The 22,209-nt window shown below is 44.9% G+C and overlaps 1 protein-coding gene across 1 annotated transcript; it reads left to right on the forward strand.

Moving 5' to 3' along the window:
• The first annotated feature begins 9,455 nt into the window (after nucleotides 1–9,455).
• Nucleotides 9,456–20,729, forward strand: tmem47 (transmembrane protein 47). The gene is made up of 3 exons (XM_024422907.2): nucleotides 9,456–9,854; nucleotides 19,403–19,543; nucleotides 19,723–20,729. Exons 1-3 carry the CDS (start codon nucleotides 9,629–9,631, stop codon nucleotides 19,899–19,901), a joined length of 546 nt encoding a protein of 181 aa, XP_024278675.1. The 5' UTR covers nucleotides 9,456–9,628; the 3' UTR covers nucleotides 19,902–20,729.
• Nucleotides 20,730–22,209: the final 1,480 nt, after the last annotated feature.

The raw sequence follows: 22,209 nt of genomic DNA on the forward strand, positions 1-22,209 counted from the left end.
AGATGCAGCCTACAGCCTCCCACCGTGAGATGCAGCCTACAGCCTACCACTGTGAGATGCAGCCTACAGCCTACCACAGTGAGATGCAGCCTACAGCCTACCACAGTGAGATGCAGCCTACAGCTTACAGCCTACTACAGTGACATGCAGCCTACAGACTACTACAGTGAGATGCAGCCTACAGCCTACTACAGTGAGATGCGGTCTACAGCCTACTACAGCGAGATGTAGCCTACATTCTACTACAGTGAGATGCAGCCGTCAGTCTACCACACTGAGATGCAGCCTACAGCCTACTACAGTGAGATACAGCCTACAGCCTACTACAGTGAGATGCAGCCTACATTCTACTACAGTGAGATGCAGCCTACAGCCTACTACAGTGAGATGCAGCCTACATTCTACTACAGTGAGATGCAGCCTACAGCCTACTACAGTGAGATGCAGCCTACATTCTACTACAGTGAGATGCAGCCTACAGCCTACCACTGTGAGATGCAGCCTACTGCCTACCACAGTGAGATGCAGCCTACAGACTACCACAGTGAGATGCAGCCTACAGCCTACAGCCTACTACAGTGACATGCAGCCTACAGCCTACTACAGTGAGATGCAGCCTACAGCCTACTACAGTGAGATGCGGTCTACAGCCTACTACAGCGAGATGTAGCCTACATTCACTACAGTGAGATGCAGCCGTCAGTCTACCACAGTGAGATGCAGCCTACAGCCTACAGTCTACTACAGTGAGATACAGTCCACAGCCTACTACAGTGAGATGCAGCCTACAGCCAACAGCCTACTACAGTGATATACAGCCTACAGCCTAATACAGTGAGATGCAGCCTAATACAGTAAGATGCAGCCTACAGCCTACAGCCAACAGCCTACTACAGTGATATACAGCCTACAGCCTAATACAGTGAGATGCAGTCCACAGCCTACTACAGTGAGATGCAGCCTACAGCCTACATTCTACTACAGTGAGATGCAGCCTACAGCCTACAGCCTACTACAGTGACATGCAGCCTACAGCCTACTACAGTGACATACAGCCTACAGCCTAATACAGTGAGATGCAGCCTACAGCCTACTACAGTGAGATGCAGCCTACAGCCTACTACAGTGAGATGCAGCCTACAGCCTACTACAGTGAGATGCAGCCTACAGCCAACAGCCTACTACAGTGATATACAGCCTAGAGCCTAATACAGTGAGATGCAGCCTAATACAGTAAGATGCAGCCTACAGCCTACAGCCAACAGCCTACTACAGTGATATACAGCCTACAGTCTAATACAGTGAGATGCAGCCTAATACAGTGAGATGCAGCCTACAGCCTCCTACAGTGAGATGCAGCCTACAACCTACAGTGAGATGCAGCCTATAGCCAACAGCCTACTACAGTGATATACAGCCTACAGCCTAATACAGTGAGATGCAGCCTAATACAGTAAGATGCAGCCTACAGCCTACAGCCAACAGCCTACTACAGTGATATACAGCCTACAGCCTAATACAGTGAGATGCAGCGTAATACAGTGAGATGCAGCCTACAACCTACAGTGAGATGCAGCCTATAGCCTACAGCCTACTACAGTGAGGTGCAGCCTACAGCCTACTACAGTGAGATGCAGCCTACAGCCTACTACAGTGAGATGCACTCTACAACCTACCACAGTGAGATGCAGACTACAGCCTACTACACTGAGATGCAGCCTACATTCTACTATAGTGAGATGCAGTCTACATCCTACTACAGTGAGATGCAGCCTACAGCCTCCCACCGTGAGATGCAGCCTACAGCCTACCACTGTGAGATGCAGCCTACAGCCTACCACAGTGAGATGCAGCCTACAGCCTACCACAGTGAGATGCAGCCTACAGCTTACAGCCTACTACAGTGACATGCAGCCTACAGACTACTACAGTGAGATGCAGCCTACAGCCTACTACAGTGAGATGCGGTCTACAGCCTACTACAGCGAGATGTAGCCTACATTCTACTACAGTGAGATGCAGCCGTCAGTCTACCACACTGAGATGCAGCCTACAGCCTACTACAGTGAGATGCAGCCTACAGTCTACTACAGTGAAATGCAGCCTACAGCCTACTACAGTGAGATACAGCCTACAGCCTACTACAGTGAGATGCAGCCTACATTCTACTACAGTGAGATGCAGCCTACAGCCTACTACAGTGAGATGCAGCCTACATTCTACTACAGTGAGATGCAGCCTACAGCCTACTACAGTGAGATGCAGCCTACAGCCTACTACAGTGAGATGCAGCCTACAGCCTACTACAGTGAGATGCAGCCTACAGCCTACTACAGTGAGATGCAGCCTACTACAGTGAGATGCAGCCTACAGCCTCCCACCGTGAGATGCAGCCTACAGCCTACCACAGTGAGATGCAGCCTACAGCCTACCACAGTGAGATGCAGCCTACAATCTACAGTCTACTACAGTGAGATGCAGCCTACAGCCTACTACAGTGAGATGCAGCAGCCTACAGCCTACTACAGTGAGATGCAGCCTACAGCCTACAGTCTACTACAGTGAGATGCAGCCTACAGCCTACAGCCTACTACAGTGACATGCAGCCTACAGCCTACTACAGTGACATACAGCCTACAGCCTAATACAGTGAGATGCAGCCTACAGCCTACTACAGTGAGATGCAGCCTACAGCCTACTACAGTGAGATGCAGCCTACAGCCTACTACAGTGAGATGCAGCCTACAGCCAACAGCCTACTACAGTGATATACAGCCTAGAGCCTAATACAGTGAGATGCAGCCTAATACAGTAAGATGCAGCCTACAGCCTACAGCCAACAGCCTACTACAGTGATATACAGCCTACAGCCTAATACAGTGAGATGCAGCCTAATACAGTGAGATGCAGCCTACAGCCTCCTACAGTGAGATGCAGCCTACAACCTACAGTGAGATGCAGCCTATAGCCAACAGCCTACTACAGTGATATACAGCCTACAGCCTAATACAGTGAGATGCAGCCTAATACAGTAAGATGCAGCCTACAGCCTACAGCCAACAGCCTACTACAGTGATATACAGCCTACAGCCTAATACAGTGAGATGCAGCGTAATACAGTGAGATGCAGCCTACAACCTACAGTGAGATGCAGCCTATAGCCTACAGCCTACTACAGTGAGGTGCAGCCTACAGCCTACTACAGTGAGATGCAGCCTACAGCCTACTACAGTGAGATGCACTCTACAACCTACCACAGTGAGATGCAGACTACAGCCTACTACACTGAGATGCAGCCTACATTCTACTATAGTGAGATGCAGTCTACATCCTACTACAGTGAGATGCAGCCTACAGCCTCCCACCGTGAGATGCAGCCTACAGCCTACCACTGTGAGATGCAGCCTACAGCCTACCACAGTGAGATGCAGCCTACAGCCTACCACAGTGAGATGCAGCCTACAGCTTACAGCCTACTACAGTGACATGCAGCCTACAGACTACTACAGTGAGATGCAGCCTACAGTCTACTACAGTGAGATGCGGTCTACAGCCTACTACAGCGAGATGTAGCCTACATTCTACTACAGTGAGATGCAGCCGTCAGTCTACCACACTGAGATGCAGCCTACAGCCTACTACAGTGAGATGCAGCCTACAGTCTACTACAGTGAAATGCAGCCTACAGCCTACTACAGTGAGATACAGCCTACAGCCTACTACAGTGAGATGCAGCCTACATTCTACTACAGTGAGATGCAGCCTACAGCCTACTACAGTGAGATGCAGCCTACATTCTACTACAGTGAGATGCAGCCTACAGCCTACTACAGTGAGATGCAGCCTACATTCTACTACAGTGAGATGCAGCCTACAGCCTACCACTGTGAGATGCAGCCTACTGCCTACCACAGTGAGATGCAGCCTACAGACTACCACAGTGAGATGCAGCCTACAGCCTACAGCCTACTACAGTGACATGCAGCCTACAGCCTACTACAGTGAGATGCAGCCTACAGCCTACTACAGTGAGATGCGGTCTACAGCCTACTACAGCGAGATGTAGCCTACATTCACTACAGTGAGATGCAGCCGTCAGTCTACCACAGTGAGATGCAGCCTACAGCCTACAGTCTACTACAGTGAGATACAGTCCACAGCCTACTACAGTGAGATGCAGCCTACAGCCAACAGCCTACTACAGTGATATACAGCCTACAGCCTAATACAGTGAGATGCAGCCTAATACAGTAAGATGCAGCCTACAGCCTACAGCCAACAGCCTACTACAGTGATATACAGCCTACAGCCTAATACAGTGAGATGCAGTCCACAGCCTACTACAGTGAGATGCAGCCTACAGCCAACAGCCTACTACAGTGATATACAGCCTACAGTCTACTACAGTGAGATACAGTCCACAGCCTACTACAGTGAGATGCAGCCTACAGCCAACAGCCTACTACAGTGATATACAGCCTACAGCCTAATACAGTGAGATGCAGCCTAATACAGTGAGATGCAGCCTACAGCCTCCTACAGTGAGATGCAGCCTACAACCTACAGTGAGATGCAGCCTACAGCCTACAGCCTACTACAGTGAGGTGCAGCCTACAGCCTACTACAGTGAGATGCAGCCTACAGCCTACTACAGTGAGATGCACTCTACAACCTACCACAGTGAGATGCAGACTACAGCCTACTACAGCGAGATGTATCCTACATTCTACTACAGTGAGATGCAGCCGTCAGTCTACCACAGTGAGATGCAGCCTACAGCCTACTACACTGAGATGCAGCCTACATTCTACTATAGTGAGATGCAGCCTACATCCTACTACAGTGAGATGCAGCCTACAGCCTCCCACCGTGAGATGCAGCCTACAGCCTACCACAGTGAGATGCAGCCTACAGCCTACCACAGTGAGATGCAGCCTACAGCTTACAGCCTACTACAGTGACATGCAGCCTACAGCCTACTACAATGAGATGCAGCCTACAGCCTACTACAGTGAGATGCGGTCTACAGCCTACTACAGCGAGATGTATCCTACATTCTACTACAGTGAGATGCAGCCGTCAGTCTACCACAGTGAGATGCAGCCTACAGCCTACTACAGTGAGATGCAGCCTACAGTCTACTACAGTGAAATGCAGCCTACAGCCTACTACAGTGAGATACAGCCTACAGTCTACTACAGTGAGATGCAGTCTACATTCTACTACAGTGAGATGCATCCTACAGTCTACTACAGTGAGATGCAGCCTACAGCCTACTACAGTGAGATGCAGCCTACATTCTACTACAGTGAGATGCAGCCTACAGCCTACTACAGTGAGATGCAGCCTACATTCTACTACAGTGAGATGCAGCCTACAGCCTACTACATTGAGATGCAGCCTACATTCTACTACAGTGAGATGCAGCCTACAGCCTACTACAGTGAGATGCAGCCTACAGCCTACTACAGTGAGATGCAGCCTACATTCTACTACAGTGAGATGCAGCCTACAGCCTACTACAGTGAGATGCAGCCTACAGCCTACTACAGTGAGATGCAGCCTACATTCCACTACAGTGAGATGCAGCCTACAGCCTCCCACAGTGAGATGCAGTCTACAGCCTACTACAGTGAGATGCAGCCTACAGCCTACTACAGTGAGATACAGCCGTCTATCTAAATAAATAGGCCTATACATGGCAGCTTCAAACATGATTAATCATGTCGTTCGCTCATGAGTTCAGCTACGCGTTGTGATACAGTACATGTCTGTTAATCAAATTAGACCCACATAATCAATTAAGCAATGCCAGCCTAGCCTAAACACTTTTCCAATATTTAGAGACTCATAAAACAATAGGTTACCAAGACAACCATAATAGACTGTAGCCTATCTATCTCTATGATGAAACTTACCAATATGTAGCTATTCCCAGGGGTGTCATTTGGTCTCTTGCATTGGAATTATATTGAATTCTGTTTATATCACGCTATACCACAATAAACATTAAGGTTTTGAACAAGAATTGACAGGTTCAATGGCACGAAATCTCGCTGCGCTCTATCAGCACCATAGACGGCGCCCTACATAATAAAGCAAGATTTTGACAGAAACCAACCAGCTAGATTGTTTCAATCGTACATTTTCAAAAGAGTTGCAGCTTCCTTGATGCTCTGTGGACCTTTCTGAATAATCGATCATTCCTCTCCCCCCGAAATCTTCTTGTAATTATCCCCCTCAAATGCCAGTTGAGCTTTTCTCGGGTGTAGCATGCTTCTTCTGTGTTGACTGAACACGCATGTAGCTGTGGACACCCAAATCAGTCCATGTTTCAGTGCAGTAAGCACGGTCGGCATAGCGGAGAGAGGCCCAGAGAATCGTTGCTGGATATCAAGTGGGGTCCATTTGTCCTCATTGAAGACAGAGTGGGTGAATTCAGTCTGCAAAAACTCAGCTTCCACCGAATCTGTTTTGCTTAGATTCAGCAGTGGTTTCACCTTTTTCACATCTAGAAAGTCATGGCTCTCTAGGTCAAGGGCCCAAAAGGCCTCCACCAGTTGGCCGTTGAATTCGATGAATCGTTCTGACATTTCACCAATGACAGCATCCAACATGCTGAATCAATCAATCAAAAACAGCAGTTCAGGGACAAGTTGAAACTGGAGCAGCAGCACGACCAGGTGGACTGAGGACAGCAAGGAGTCATCATGCCAGGTAGTCCTGAGGCATATTCCTAGGGCTGTGCACCATGGTGGCCATAAACTTAAAGCCAGGGTCCGTCACCGCCTTCTGCAGCCATGTAATCTCCAGTCTTACTTCTGTGTTGCAGGAAAAAAAAAAAAAAATTTTAAAATTTTATTTCACCTTTATTTAACCAGGTAGGCAAGTTGAGAACAAGTTCTCATTGACAATTGCGACCTGGCCAAGATAAAGCAAAGCAGTTCGACACATACAACAACACAGAGTTTCACATGGAGTAAAACAAATATACAGTCGAAACAAGTCTATATACGATGTGAGCTGTGAGATGTGTTTCCAGTTTCAGAGATTTTTATAATTCGTTCCAGTCATTGGCAGCTGAGAACTTGAAGGAGAGGTGGCCAAAGAAAGAATTGGTTTTGGGGGTGACCAGAGAGATATACCTGCTGGAGCGCATGGTGACCAGCAAGCTGAGATAAGGGGGACTTTACCTAGCAGGGTCTTGTAGACGAGTATGAAGCGAGGGCCAGCCAACGAGAGCGTACAGGTCGCAATGGTGGGTAGTATATGGGGCTTTGGTGACAAAACGGATGGCTCTGTGATAGACTGCATCCAATATGTTGAGTAGGGTATTGGAGGCTATTTTGTAAATGACATCGCCAAAGTCGAGGATTGGTAGGATGGTCAGTTTTACAAGGGTATGTTTGGCAGCATGAGTGAAGGATGCTTTGTTGCGAAATAGGAAGCAGATTCTAGATTTAACTTTGGATTGGAGATGTTTGATGTGGGTCTGGAAGGAGAGTTTACAGTCTAACCAGACACCTAGGTATTTGTAGTTGTCCACGTATTCTAAGTCAGAGCCGTCCAGAGTAGTGATGTTGGACAGGCGGGCAGGTGCAGGCAGCGATCGGTTGAAGAGCATGCATTTAGTTTTACTTGTATTTAAGAGCAATTGGAGGCCACGGAAGGAGAGTTGTATGGCATTGAAGCTTGCCTGGAGGGTTGTTAACACAGTGTCCAAAGAAGGGCCAGAAGTATACAGAATGGTGTCATCTGCGTAGAGGTGGATCAGAGACTCACCAGCAGCAAGAGCGACATCATTGATGTATACAGAGAAGAGAGTCGGTCCAAGAATTGAACCCTGTGGCACCCCCATAGAGACTGCCAGAGGTCCGGACAGCAGACCCTCTGATTTGACACACTGAACTCTATCAGATAATTAGTTGGTGAACCAGGCGAGGCAATCATTTGAGAAACCAAGGCTGTCGAGTCTGCCGATGAGGATGTGGTGATTGACAGAGTCGAAAGCCTTGGCCAGATCAATGAATATGGCTGCACAGTAATGTTTCTTATCGATGGCGGTTAAGATATCGTTTAGGACCTTGAGCGTGGCTGAGGTGCACCCATGACCAGCTCTGAAACCAGATTGCATAGCAGAGAGGGTATGGTGAGATTCTAAATGGTCGCTAATCTGTTTGTTGACTTGGCTTCCGAAGACCTTAGAAAGGCAGGGTAGGATAGATATAGGTCTGTAGCAGTTTGGGTCAAGAGTGTCCCCCCCTTTGAAAAGGGGGATGACCGCAGCTGCTTTCCAATCTTTGGGAATCTCAGACGACACGAGAGAGAGGTTGAACAGGCTAGTAATAGGGGTGGCAACAATTTCGGCAGATAATTTTAGAAAGAAAGGGTCCAGATTGTCTAGCCCGGCTGATTTGTAGGGGTCCAGATTTTGCAGCTCTTTCAGAACATCAGCTGACTGGATTTGGAAGAAGGAGAAATGGGGAAGGCTTGGGCGAGTTGCTGTGGGGGGTGCAGTGCTGTTTACCAGGGTAGGGGTAGCCAGGTGGAAAGCATGGCCAGCCGTAGAAAAATGCTTATTGAAATTCTCAATTATAATGGATTTATCAGTGGTGACCGAGTTTCCTATCTTCAGTGCAGTGGGCAGCTGGGAGGGGGTGTTCTTATTCTCCATGGACTTTACAGTGTCCCAGAACTTTTTTGAGTTAGTGTTTGCAGGAAGCAAATTTCTGCTTGAAAAACATACATACGTTGTTTCCCTGCTCTTTATGGAAACCCAAAGCACGCCGTGTCCGTTGTGCTGACACAGCACCGTGGAGATACGGATTTGTTTTGCGCCAAACTGTCACGCTATAGGCATAACACTAAGACGGAAGGGGTTAACGTTTTAATTGAGGGGGCTACGCCGCTTGTGCCCAGTGTGATGAGTAATTCAGTTTATAAGCTTAGGAAAAGCCTATTCATTTTTAGTTTATTTACTTGTCACAACATATTAAATTCACAGTGTCTAATCAAACTCCAGTCCATGATCACATTTGACTGTAATTTGAAATTGACACTCAACACATCACCTATGGGTCGAAACATGATGGGAGTGAAATGAACGATGAATCATATGAAATAATTGCACTTGTCAGAAAACCCCTATGTTGATTGAATAATTGTGGGTGAAATCAAATGTGCAACTTTGGAATAAATTGCCTTTCAAAGTAATAATCAAATGTGTGTGGGAGTGGGGCAGCCCCCCTAAAAATCAATAATAGCTAATTACTGGATACTTCTTTGTGGAAAAAATAATCGGTTAGGTTCAATTATAAAAATGCGATTTCATATCCCCTGTTTCCCTCTGTGAGAGAGGGGGTAATTGGCCAACCTCTGGAAAGAGACTGCCGGAAATCAGAGAGACACCTAGGCACTAGGACCCTGCAGGTGCCTCTCTGTGATATTTCAGCAATGTTCAGTGCGCTCGGACGACTCGCTTCAGCAGTAGTGATACGGTAGCTGCAGCAGCGTCCCTGACGCGCTGCCCACCCTCCACTCTCAGCAGGGGAGAATTACGAAATTCTTGGTTTGAGACCCAACCGCCAGCCCACGGTCCTCGGAGAAAGCTACTTTTGTTTACCATCCCATGGCTTCATCCGTGAGTGGAACGGAGGAGGTGCGCGTGTCGGCGTTGACACCGCTGAAGTTGGTGGGCTTGGTGTGCGTCTTCCTTGCGCTCTGCCTGGATATCGGGGCGGTGTTGAGCCCCGCGTGGGTAACGGCGTATAACCAGTACTACCTGTCTCTGTGGGAGTCCTGCTGGAAGCCTGTCAACTCGGACACATGGCAGTGCAACACAACGCTCGAGACTGGTGAGAGAGACCTGCCTCCTGTTCACTAATGTCAATAGACCTATTACTATTTTTACTGTTCAGAATGCACATATGCATCTATACAGTGTTTATGTTGAGGTACAAATTGATAGGGTTCTATTTTGGGGACATTTTGAGGGATTATTTTTTTGTTTGTTTCAATGCCCATGATGATATGCTATGCATCCATTGAGGAACATATGAATTCAGAGATGAAAGGGACGCCTGCGGCTGAGTCTACTGGTGTGTCAGTACAATCACTTAATTTTTTCTCTGCTCAGTAATAATTTGTTGCAGCTGAAAGGTAAAGGCAAGAGCATAATTTTTCCCATCCAGTCTCTGCTATCAAATGTATGATGGATGCTCTAAAGTTGGCTTTTCAAAGTTTTAAATAGTTTTTTTCAAACTTAAAGGACTTATTATAATTAATTATGGGCATATAAAATATCCTTTACTTGCCCTCTTTTCTATTCGCCCAACCCACCACTAAATGATGTGGGAATTTTGTCCAGCTGGGGTTTATTGGGCTTTTGTTGCCGACAAAATGAGCCTTTGTTGGGGTTCCTCTGCTGGCCAAGGAGCAAGGGCAATTTTGAGAAGCGAACTCCCCAGAGATCCAAATGCTGAGAGATTAGTAACCAGGGAAACAAGTGGCACATTCTAGAAATGCTGTTTTCCCCATTGAAAAGGGGACTTATTTTTCATCCAGCATGGAAGTTTTTGTGGAAACGAGCTGTATTTCGATTACTCCACCAGGTGTTCAATGCGTCTTTTTATCTAGTTTGTTGGCTGCAGATAGTGTGCTGTGCAGTCAATGAATAAGTGTTTTTGTTTGTCTGAATACACTGTTTTTGTTTATGCGATGAGTATCCTAACTGAGGGGTCATTTTGGCACCCCTCTTCTCTCCTGTCACTCTGAGACAAAGTGCAGCTTGATTCCTTATAAAGACATGGAGTCTCTGTGTCACTAGCAGCCAGCATACCACAGTAACTGCACACAGCAAACTGCCCATTTCCTCAGTTTGGCCTTGCACTAGACTTAGGGATCAGTTTGACTCACAGTAATCAGTCAGTCTCTCTCCCCAATATCTAAGTTTCCTCAGTGTCATGCCCAGGGTATTAAACAAATTGTGTTTGTATTGTATTTACCTGGGTGGTACACTTAATAACACGTTCTGCAGGGTTGTTGTGTATAGATGTGTATTCAGGGCCTACAAGCAGGTTGGTACACTTAATAACACGTTCTGCAGGGTTGTTGTGTATAGATGTGTATTCAGGGCCTACAAGCAGGTTGGTACACTTAATAACACGTTCTGCAGGGTTGTTGTGTATAGATGTGTATTCAGGGCCTACAAGCAGGTTGGTACACTCAGTAAGGAGTTCTGCAGGGTTGATGTGTATTCAGGGCCTACAAGCAGGTTGGTACACTTAATAACACGTTCTGCAGGGTTGTTGTGTATAGATGTGTATTCAGGGCCTACAAGCAGGTTGGTACACTCAGTAAGGAGTTCTGCAGGGTTGTTGTGTATAGATGTGTATTCAGGGCCTACAAGCAGGTTGGTACACTCAGTAAGGAGTTCTGCAGGGTTGTTGTGTATAGATGTGTATTCAGGGCCTACAAGCAGGTTGGTACACTCAGTAAGGAGTTCTGCAGGGTTGTTGTGTATAGATGTGTATTCAGGGCCTACAAGCAGGTTGGTACACTCAGTAAGGAGTTCTGCAGGGTTGACGTGCATGCATCGATGTGCATACCATTAAAGATGCAGTGCAGGAACTTAAGCACTTACAAATTCCTAACATATCATATAAAATGGATGACGTAGTACACAATTGTGCACAATTTTCAGGGGAGACATTTTGGCTCGTGAGCACTACTTTCAAAACTACTGTCTGAGAATATACAAAACCTCTGGGGTATCCCTTTTTAATGCAGAAGACATGTAAATGGGTAACATTTGGATATTACACTCAATCACACATTCTCTATCTCTCTCTCACACACACACACAAGTGTAGACAGTCTCAGGAGTGTGAGAAATTTTGCGCTGATGCCAAACCAGTGAGAGAGGAGAAACGAATGTGGAGTGAGTGTGTGAGTGCACTTAGCAGACACTACTCATCACTATTAGCGCTGATCTCAGTCCATTCAGAGGTGAAGAAACTCTCCATAGTCTCCAGGTTCTGATCTGACACAGTTAATCCCCCTTATTGTCTCAGGCCGAGAGTGGCCCTGAAGGGATGCATAAAAAAATCCAGATTAGAAAAAAAATAGAGATGACAGCTCCTGAAATGCACATAGGGAGATGTAATTAATGATCAGATTGGATCTCGCTAATCTCCATTTCCATCGATCATCATACAGAACCTAATCTGCATCCCAAATAGCACCCTATTCCCTCTACTGTTTTTGACCAGAGCTCAGAAGTAGCCCACTACATAAGGAATAGGGTGTAATTTGGGACGCAGTCCTATGTTAAAAGTTAGCGCTTCCTGTCCTTCTAGCACCGAGACTCCTGGCTGTATTTTTCTCACGCAGTATGTGTGTCTGTTCTAAATCTCTGAGCTTCTACAATGAGTTTCTGTATCCTGCTGTTACATAACTGATTGAGACTGATAACCACTGCAGTGGTTCCTGCAATTTCAGCCTTAGGATTTTTCTATTGGAATCCAATAGAAGTTTTTGACTATCAGATTTTAGAACCATTCCTAATATGATACATTTTGGAACCAACCCTATATGATTTTATCCTATAGGACAGGTTCCAAAATCTGATAGGATTCCAATACGAGAATCCAATAGAAAAACCCTATCGGATACTATAAAATAGAATCCCAGAGGAGCCCAATATGACTGGTTCCAAAATTTGATATGATTGAATCACTCCCATATTGCGGTGGTGTGTTGAAGAGGTTTGTTTACAGAATGGCACTTGTCCGGTTCAAGAAAGGGGAAACAAAATCCAAGCCCGGTTCAGAGTACTTCACTTACAAAACCCCCAAAAATCTTTTCGATAATCATTAAATTATATTTTGTGACTAAACTTGGTTTTGGCTCGCGGGTACAGGAATCACTCAAGGAAGTTCTTCCTCTTTTAAGCCGTCCTTTGTCTCTCAATGTCCTCTTCTGTACTTTTATCCTTTCTTCGTTCTAGATTTCTCCTTTCTTTGTCCCTCCTCCCCCCATTGTTTTCTTCGTGTGTAACTGCCCCCGTTCCTTCACCTGCGACGGTTATAAGGTGTTCGGGGAATCCTGTAAAGTTGGAAGGGATTCCTGGAGTGGGAATCTCTTCTAACCAGTGGTATAGAAATTATCGGATTCAGTGTGTCCTTTGAATAGTCTTAGTTTAAACAATGTAAACACACCAACAGTCTGCCCTCACTCTATTGATTTCGATATGATGAGTTAACAAAATCGTGTTGCATTTAGCTTTAGGCGTTGGCGACATGCTTGAAACAATGCAACAATCCACAATGTAGCTGTCTTATAAAAGGTGTCCTGTAACCAGTGATATACAGTAAATAGTCCCAGATTCTGTATGTTTGAAAAAACATTTTTTTAGTAAGGTTAGTTTGAACAGGGCGTGCAACCGTTCTGTTCATTTCAATGTGATATCAAAATGAGTGCTTGTCAAATAAGTGGTGCGGTTGCGTTCTCTTTCCGTTTAGGCCACATCCCCAAATCAAAATGCATCACTCCAAAGTGTAGTTGCTTGTCTCCAACAGGTGTTTCCAGGTTCCATGTGTTTTTGAATTGTTAGTTTCAGCAGCGCATGTAATTCGATTTCTCCTCTAATCAATATGAGTGATTTAATTGGCACTTGTCAAAACAACATGGTACATATGCAGTTTATAAGATGCTCCAAAAAAGTAATAATACAAGTAATGTGATTACTATTGTGGCACATGTATGCGTAGGTAGTAGACTACAATTTATGTTTAGGTTTTCAAAACTGTTTATTGATTGATTTGGACACGACAAAACGGTGTTTTGACATTAGGCTATTTATCAAAAGTTATTGTAACGGGAAGCGGCAACAGCATTATTTTCAACTTATGTTTTAGGAATTTAAATGGAACTTTCAACATTCATTTCCTATAGTATTTAAATAGGTAACAACTGCTGAATGAGTCCAACAACGTGATGTGATTGATTTATTTAGATCTACCAGAAATCATGAAAACGGGGTTGACTTTCCTATTATAAAGGCACATATATTTAGCAATAACAAACAAGATAAACATTTTTCATTTACTATAAAAATACAGTGACTCGAAAATAACATACAAATGGCTTCAACATAACTAGAGTTGCGCTGACAGCCGTTTTGCACTGTTTCACTGTGGTTTTAGTCATCAATCTAGCAAGAGGGCAATATTGTATTAATGTAGTAGTGTTTCCCCCCTAGAAAGTTATGACCTTTGGCTTTTACCTGGACTTGTTTATTTATATCTGAGAAAAATAACACTTTTCAACCCATATGTTCTAGTACACAGTCCAAGTGTAATAAAACGTATACAAATATGATATTATACAAATATATGTATACAAATATGATATAATATGATAATATATATATATATATATATATTAAATAATGAATCCTTTTCATACTGTATAATATGTCCATATATAGTTCTACCCAAAATATTTACTTATGACAACAAAATATAATTTATTGTGTTAAATAAAGAGAAAAAAACATTCTAATAGGATTTTGTTTGGGGGTTACAAAATCCTACAAAATTTAGCAAAAAGGATCCAATCTGATTACTTTTGAAAAAGTAGTCGAATAGGATTCTGATACAAGTGACACACAATCATATAGGATTGCGAGAATCCTAAAGGGTCCAATTGCTCCCGAGTGGCGCAGTGGTCTAAGACACTGCATCTCAGTGCAAGACCTGCGGTACCTGGTTTGAATCCAGGCAGCATCACATCCGGCCGTGATTGGGAGTCCCATAGGAAGGCACACAATTGGCCCAGCGTTGTCTGGGTTTGGCCGTGGTAGGCCATCCTTGTAAATAAGAATTTGTTCTTAACTGACTTGCCTAGTTAAATAAAGGTTACATATGTATATTTTTTAAAGTCATCCAATAGCAATCTGATAGAGGTGACACAAAATCCTACAGGATTCTATTGGGAAAAAATCACAAATCCTATAGGATATTTTTGACTAGGGAGTTGTGTTCTGATAGGCAGAAAATGACCAAGATTACTGGTAGACACTATTTCTAATTATAGTGAACACAACATGTAAAGTGCTTGTTTCATGAGCTGAAATAAAAGATCCCAGCCTTTCATATGTACAAAAAGCTTATTTCTCTCATCCCTGTTAATGAGCATTTCTCCTTTGCCAAGATAATCCATCTACCTGACAGGTGTGGCACATCAAGAAGCTGATTAAACAGCATGATCAATACACAGATGCACCTTGTGCTGGGGATAATAAAAGAGCACTCTAAAATGTGCTGTCTTGTCACACAACCCAATGCCAGAGATGTGTCAAGTTTTGAGGGAGCATGCAATTGGCATGCCGACTAAAGGAATGTCTACCAGAGCTGTTGCCAGATAATTGAATGTTAATTTCTCTACCATAAGTCGCTTCCAATGACGTTTTTAGAGAATTTGGCTGTACATCCAACCGGCCTCACAACCGCAGACCACGTGTAACCACTCCAGCTCAGGACCTCCACATCCGGCTTCTTCACCTGCGGGATCGTCTGAGACCAGCCAACCGGACAGCTGATGAAACTTTTGCACAGACTGTCAGAAACCATCTCAGGGAAACTCATCTGTGTGCTCGTCGTCCTCACCAGTGTCTTGATCTGGCTGCAGTTCGTCGTTGTAACTGACTTCAGTGGGCAAATTCTCACCTTCGATGGCCACTCGCACACTGGAGAAGTGTGCTCTTCATGGATGAATTCCAGTTTCAACTGTACCGGGCAGATGGCTTGTATGGCGTCGCTTGGGCGAACGGTTTGCTGATGTCAACGTTGTGAACCGAGTGCCCCATGGTGGGGTTTGGTATGGGCAGGCATAAGCTACGGACAATGAACACAATTGCATTTTATTGATGGCAATTTGAATGCACAGAGATATCGTGACGAGATCCTGAGGCTCATTGACGTGCCTTTCATCCGGCGCCATCACCTCATGTTTCAGCATGATAATGCATAGCCCCATAGTTGCAGGGATCTGTACACAATTCCTGGAAGCTGAAAATGTCCCAGTTCTTCCATGGACTGTATACTCACCAGACATGACACCCATTGAGCATGTATGGGATGCTCTGGATTGACAACAGCGTTGTCCTGACAATATCCAGCAACTTCGCACAGCCATTGAAGAGGGGTGGGACAACATTCCACTGGCCACAATCAACAGCCTGATCAACTCTTATGTGAAGGAGATGTGTTGCGCTGCATGAAGCAAATGGTGGTCCCACCAGATACTGACTGGTTTTCTGATCCACACCCCTACCTTTTTTTAAAGGTGTCTGTGACCAACAGATGCATATCTGTATTCCCAGTCATGTGACATCCATAGATTAGGGCCTAATGGATTTTATTTCAATTGGCTAATTTCTTCATATGAACTGTAACTTGATCTTTGAAATTATTCCATGTTTGCGTTTTTATATTGTTGTTCAGTCTAGCGACAAACCGGAGTTGTGTGAAGCTCCCACGGTCTGAGAGGCAGCCAATGAGGTCGCTGGAAATGAGAGGCTTCCTGTGATGACCGGACCATTTTTTTGTAGAAGCAATATTTGGTCCATGAAGGGAATGTTTGTTTATGTTTGAGCAGCTCGACCTGTAGAATGATGTTTCCCTCCGACGAGAGTGGGAACTGTAGTTTAAGTAGCTTACACACTGTCACTTTGATCATTCCCGTCTGCCTTGCCATAGAGGAAAAGGGTTTGCCATTACGATTAAGCCATTTAGCTGTGATTGTAATGAATATTATACATCTTCTATTGGCCGTTTTTAATTGTTATGTCCAACTATTCAAGCTATTTCTAACACACATGCATCCACGTGCACGCGCACCTCTTCTAATTGAAAAACAATCTATTTTCTCTGATGGTATTTACTTTGCCATTATGCCTTTTTTAAGTTAATCAATCTCATAACATCCCTTGTCTGTTTACATATACCATACCCCCACACAGCCCACAGATTGTTGATAGAACAAGTCTAGACTGTTGCTCCTAACAATAAAACATCTATATCCCCCAGTGGTCATGAATGGAAGACAGTACACCTCCCAGTTAATTAAGAGTGTCTAGCAGCTAGCTATAATAGACCACATTTACATGTAGTCAATTAGCAGAATCAAATCAAATCAAATTTATTTATATAGCCCTTCGTACATCAGCTGATATCTCAAAGTGCTGTACAGAAATCCAGCCTAAAACCCCAAACAGCAAGCAATGCAGGTGTAGAAGCACGGTGGCTAGGAAAAACTCCCTAGAAAGGCCAAAACCTAGGAAGAAACCTAGAGAGGAACCAGGCTATGTGGGGTGGCCAGTCCTCTTCTGGCTGTGCCGGGTGGAGATTATAACAGAACATGGCCAAGATGTTCAAATGTTCATAAATGATCAGCATGTTCGAATAATAAGAAGGCAGAACAGTTGAAACTGGAGCAGCAGCACGGCCAGGTGGACTGAGGACAGCAAGGAGTCATCATGTCAGGTAATCCTGGTGCATGGTCCTAGGGCTCAGGTCCTCCGAGAGAGAGAAGGAGAGAATTAGAGAACGCACACTTAGCTTCACACAGGACACCGAATAGGACAGAAGAAGTACTCCAGATATAACAAACTGACCCTAGCCCCCCGACACATAAGCTCTTGAACAAGTCTAGACTGTTGCTCCTAACAATAAAACATCTATATCCCTCAGTGGACATGAATGGAAGACAGTACACCTCCCAGTTAATTAAGAGTGTCTAGCAGCTAGACACAGAGAGACTTACAGCAGCAATTAGAGTAAAGTGCCTTGCTCAAGGGCACATCAACAGATTTTTTTTTTTTTTACCTAGTCAGCTCAGGGACTTGAACCTGCAACGTTTCAGTTACTGACCCAATACTCTTATCCAATAGGCTGCCTGCCACCTCTAAGACTAAGCTTGTAAACATTCTATGGTGAAGTTGCCTCACTAATGGTTAAGGTCCAGATTGGGGAAGGGTCTGGGTAGCCATTTGATTAGATGTTCAGGAGTCTTATGGCTTGGTGGTAGAAGCTGTTTAGAAGCCTCTTGGACCTAGACTTGGCTCCGGTACTGCTTGCCGTGCGGCAGCAGAGAATCTATGACTAGGGTGGCTGGAGTCTTTGACAATGTTTAGGGTCTTCCTCTGACACCGCCTGGTATAGAGGTCCTGGATGGCAGGAAGCTTGGCCCCAGTGATGTACTGGGCCGTACGCACTACCCTCTGTAGTGCCTTGTGGTCGGAGGCTGAGCAGTTGCCATACGAGATGGTGATGCAAAAAGTCAGGAAGCTCTTGATGGTGCAGCTATAGAACATTTTGAGAATCTGGGGACCCATGCCAAATCTTTTCAGTCTCCTGAGGGGGAATATGTTTTGCTGTGCCCTCTTCACAACTTGGTGTGTTTGGAATATGTTAGTTTGATGGTCATGTGGATGTTAAGGAACTTGAAGCTCATTCCCATACACAAGGTGGTTGAATATAGAAATCCAGTAGTTTCTCCCCTCTGTCTCCCAGCCCCTTGTGTGTCTCTCGCCCCCCTCTCCTATCCTTGTTAGCATTCCAGCAAGGACAGAGTGCTATTCTAGTCTCTACTTTAGATGAGTGATTTGGAGTACTTCTTGAAACTGCTGCTGACTTTGCGAGTAGTAGTGACTTTTCGAGCAGGCAGGAGGGACACACATTATCCAGTCACCCAGAGAATAACAGTCTACTTCTGCACTGGGACAGAGAGAGACACACATTATCCAGTCACCCAGAGAATAACAGTCTATTTCTGCACTGGGATTCATTAAGAGGCCTAGCAGTGAGAGAGAGGGAGAGAGACAGTTTGTTTCATTTTCATCCATTTTTTTGCTATGTTGGGTACAAATGTGATTTTAGTGCAGGTTTAACATTCTTGGACCATACGCCACACTGTTGACATGGATCACTAGGCTAATAACCCCCATGAAAAGATTTTCCTGGCAAACCTCTGTCAGATCCTCAGAATACTCTTCCCATGAGGAATAAGAAGCCTTCTGTTACCAGATGGTGTTGATGGAATGTCAGACTTTCATGTCGATGTCTGTGTCATTTTTCACTGTGGCTGTGTACTTGGGCATGTCAGTAAGACTTCGCATTGCAATGTTACAGACTCGCTCTCTCGCTCTTTTGCTCTCTCTCTAGCCAATAAAATAGGGAGGTGCTTGAGTGCGTTCAGACTTATTTTTACCAATTTCTCTCTTTCAAATAGAGGTGCTACAGTGTGTTCAGTACAGATCCATAATACATAACTGAGCAGGGTTTTCTACGCTCTCTCTCTGTGCCCCCCTCCCCTCCCCTCCTGTCTCTCTCCCTCTCAGACTGGCAGATTGCCACGTTGGCCCTGTTGCTGGGTGGTGCTGCCCTCATCCTGTTCTCCTTCCTGGTTGCCCTGGTGTCAGTGTGTGTCGGCTCCAGGAGCCGCTGCTACAGGCCTGTCGCTGTCTTGCTGTCCGCTGCAGGTACAGTATGGCATGAATACATGCACACACATCTTCAGACAGACAGACACAGTACATGCATACTGTACACAGCACACACACACAGTTTGTTATAACTAGAGAATCTTCATTTTTCTCTTATCTTGTCATTTCATGTGCTCCGTTTCTTCTCTCTGCTTCACTCCCTTACTCTGTAACAGTGGTGCTTCAGGTTTGCAGTCTGGTCCTCTACACCATTAAGTTCATTGAGACAGTCAGCTTGAGGATAAACCACGAGTTTAACTGGGGCTATGGCCTGGCCTGGGGGGCCACCATCTTCTCCTTCGGAGGGGCCATTCTCTATTGCCTCAACCCCAAGAACTATGAAGACTACTACTAAACCCTGCAAGAGGAGAAGAGAGCCCTCTACACAACTTCATGCCCCCCCTCCCGAGCTATGCTCTGAACTTAGTCTGTTTTATGTAACTGGTAGAGAAAATAAATATTCACAGAACAAATGTTGGAGAATTAACAACAGTAGTGTCTATAGGCTCCATTCAGACCATCATACAAATGTACTGTACCAAATGGTTGGCTCACAGGCTTAAAGGGACACTCTTACTCATATTATGATGTGTTCTCCAAGGGAATCTCTGCCTGTGTTGTGACTGATGTCTGCTATAGGCTAAGTGGTAAGGCTGAAGAGCCAATCAGACAGTTCAATGGAATCCTAATGTCCAATAAGATACATCAGTGAAACCATGTAAGGTCCCCTTTATGATAGGAACTTCAGCAGGAGTTGGCAGGGACAATGCTTTGTTATTAATGACCAATCAAAGAAGGGACCGGTGAGAGTGATGGACATAGACCAATCAGAGAGCAGAAGGATAGTCCAGGTGGACAGATTGATCTTGAGGAGGAAAGAAGTAGAATACGAGACTCACCTAAGGAAAGGAATCAAGGATGCATACCTTCACCCCCACTAACATACTGAACAAAAATACAAACGCCTCAGTTTCAAGGATTTTACTGAGTTATAGTTCGTATAAGGAAATGCGTCAACTTTTAATTAATTAATTAGGCCCTAATATATGGATTTCATATGATGGCAGGGGAGCAGCCATGCGTGGGCTGGGAGGGCATAGGTCCACCCACTGTGGAGCCAGGCCCAGCCAATCTGAATGAGTTTTTCTCCACAAAAGGGCTTTATTACAGATGGAAATACTCCTCAGTTTCATCAGCTGTCCAGGTGGCTGGTCTCAGATGATCTTGCAGGTGAAGAAGCCGGATATGGAGGTCCTGGGCTGGCGTGGTTACACATGGTCTGTGATTTGGGCGTACTGCCAAATTCTTTAAAATTAAGTTGTAGGTTGCTTATGGTAGAGGAATTAACATTAAATTATCTGGCAACTGCTCTAGTAGAAATTCCTGCAGTCCACAAGCCAATTACACGCTCCCTCAAAACTTGAGAGATCTGTGTGTATTGTGTGACAAAACTGCACATTTTAGAGTGGCCTTTTAAAGTCCCCAGCACAAGGTGCACCTGTGTAATGATCATGCCGTTTAATCAGCTTCTTGATATGCCACACCTGTCAGGTGTATCTTGGCAAAGGAGAAATGCTCACTAACAGGGATGTAAACACATTTGTGCACAAAATTGGAGCGAGATAAGCTTTTTGTGTATGAAAAATGACTGAGATCTTTTATTTCAGCTCATGAAACATGGGATCAACACTTTACATGTCGCGTTTATATTTTTTTTCAGTATATTTGTGATTACCTTTGTCTTTATTTCATCTGTGGTAATCTAAAAGAGGACTGGATGGGTTCAGGCAGGCAACAGAGGCGTTTTAACTAGTGGTTTTCTTTCACATGAAGGGGAGGTGACAAGGAGAGGAAGCCACTATAGACTATTGGTACAAGCCCCAATGCCACAAACAAGAGATGGTATAATTGGTTAGGCCACGACACATTCCAGGCAAAGTATTACTGGTTAAACATTAGCACAGGCTACACACAACCATTAAGTAGCAAGTAAGGCATAATCTAAGACTGCGGCCTAACCCCAGCTGTGCCGGGTTCAGATAACAGCAGTTGATATGTAACTATGTACAGTAGTTTGAGTTGGTTTTGTGTTAAATGCTTTAATATAGTGTAGTAGATAAGGTGTATGAAGAAGGCAATTGACCAGTGTTGTAGTGTGTGGGGCCTGAAGTGATATGATCAAACAGCCAGGGGAGGACGGCTCATAATGGCTGGAACGGCGTCAAACCATGTGTTTGACATATTTGATACCACTCCGCTCGTTACCCCGTCCTCCCCAATTAAGGTGCCACCAACCACGTTTGCACTCACATACTTCCCATGTGATGCCTCTTGGTCCACACTAGATGTCTCCCAAATGGCACCCTATTCCCTATATAGTTCACTACTGACAAGGGGCCCTGGTCAAAAGTAGTGCACTATGTGAGGAATAGGGTGCCATTTGGGACACAGTAGAGCTTACGTACAAAGTCCTCTTAATACTGCACTATAGAAAATGTTTTGAATATACTCTCATCCATAACTTAAAATGAAAGTCTTTACATTAAAAATACATGTCAATGAAGAGAGTAGGAACGCTTGAGGTAGAAATGTGGGAGTGTAAAGGAGTAACGAGGTGTGTGTGCTGAGAGTGACTCTACATCTGCATTGCCTGCTGTTTGGGG

Source organism: Oncorhynchus tshawytscha, linkage group LG06, assembly GCF_018296145.1.
Source record: "Oncorhynchus tshawytscha isolate Ot180627B linkage group LG06, Otsh_v2.0, whole genome shotgun sequence".
Lineage (NCBI taxonomy): Eukaryota > Metazoa > Chordata > Actinopteri > Salmoniformes > Salmonidae > Oncorhynchus > Oncorhynchus tshawytscha.

Bases quoted from the DNA above. Each gene is read 5' to 3' on its own strand.
- tmem47 (XM_024422907.2), top strand. From the start codon at position 9,629: ATGGCTTCATCCGTGAGTGGAACGGAGGAGGTGCGCGTGTCGGCGTTG. The intron at 9,855-19,402 runs GTGAGAGAGACC...TCTCCCTCTCAG, and splicing joins CAACACAACGCTCGAGACTG to ACTGGCAGATTGCCACGTTG. The intron at 19,544-19,722 runs GTACAGTATGGC...ACTCTGTAACAG, and splicing joins TGTCTTGCTGTCCGCTGCAG to TGGTGCTTCAGGTTTGCAGT.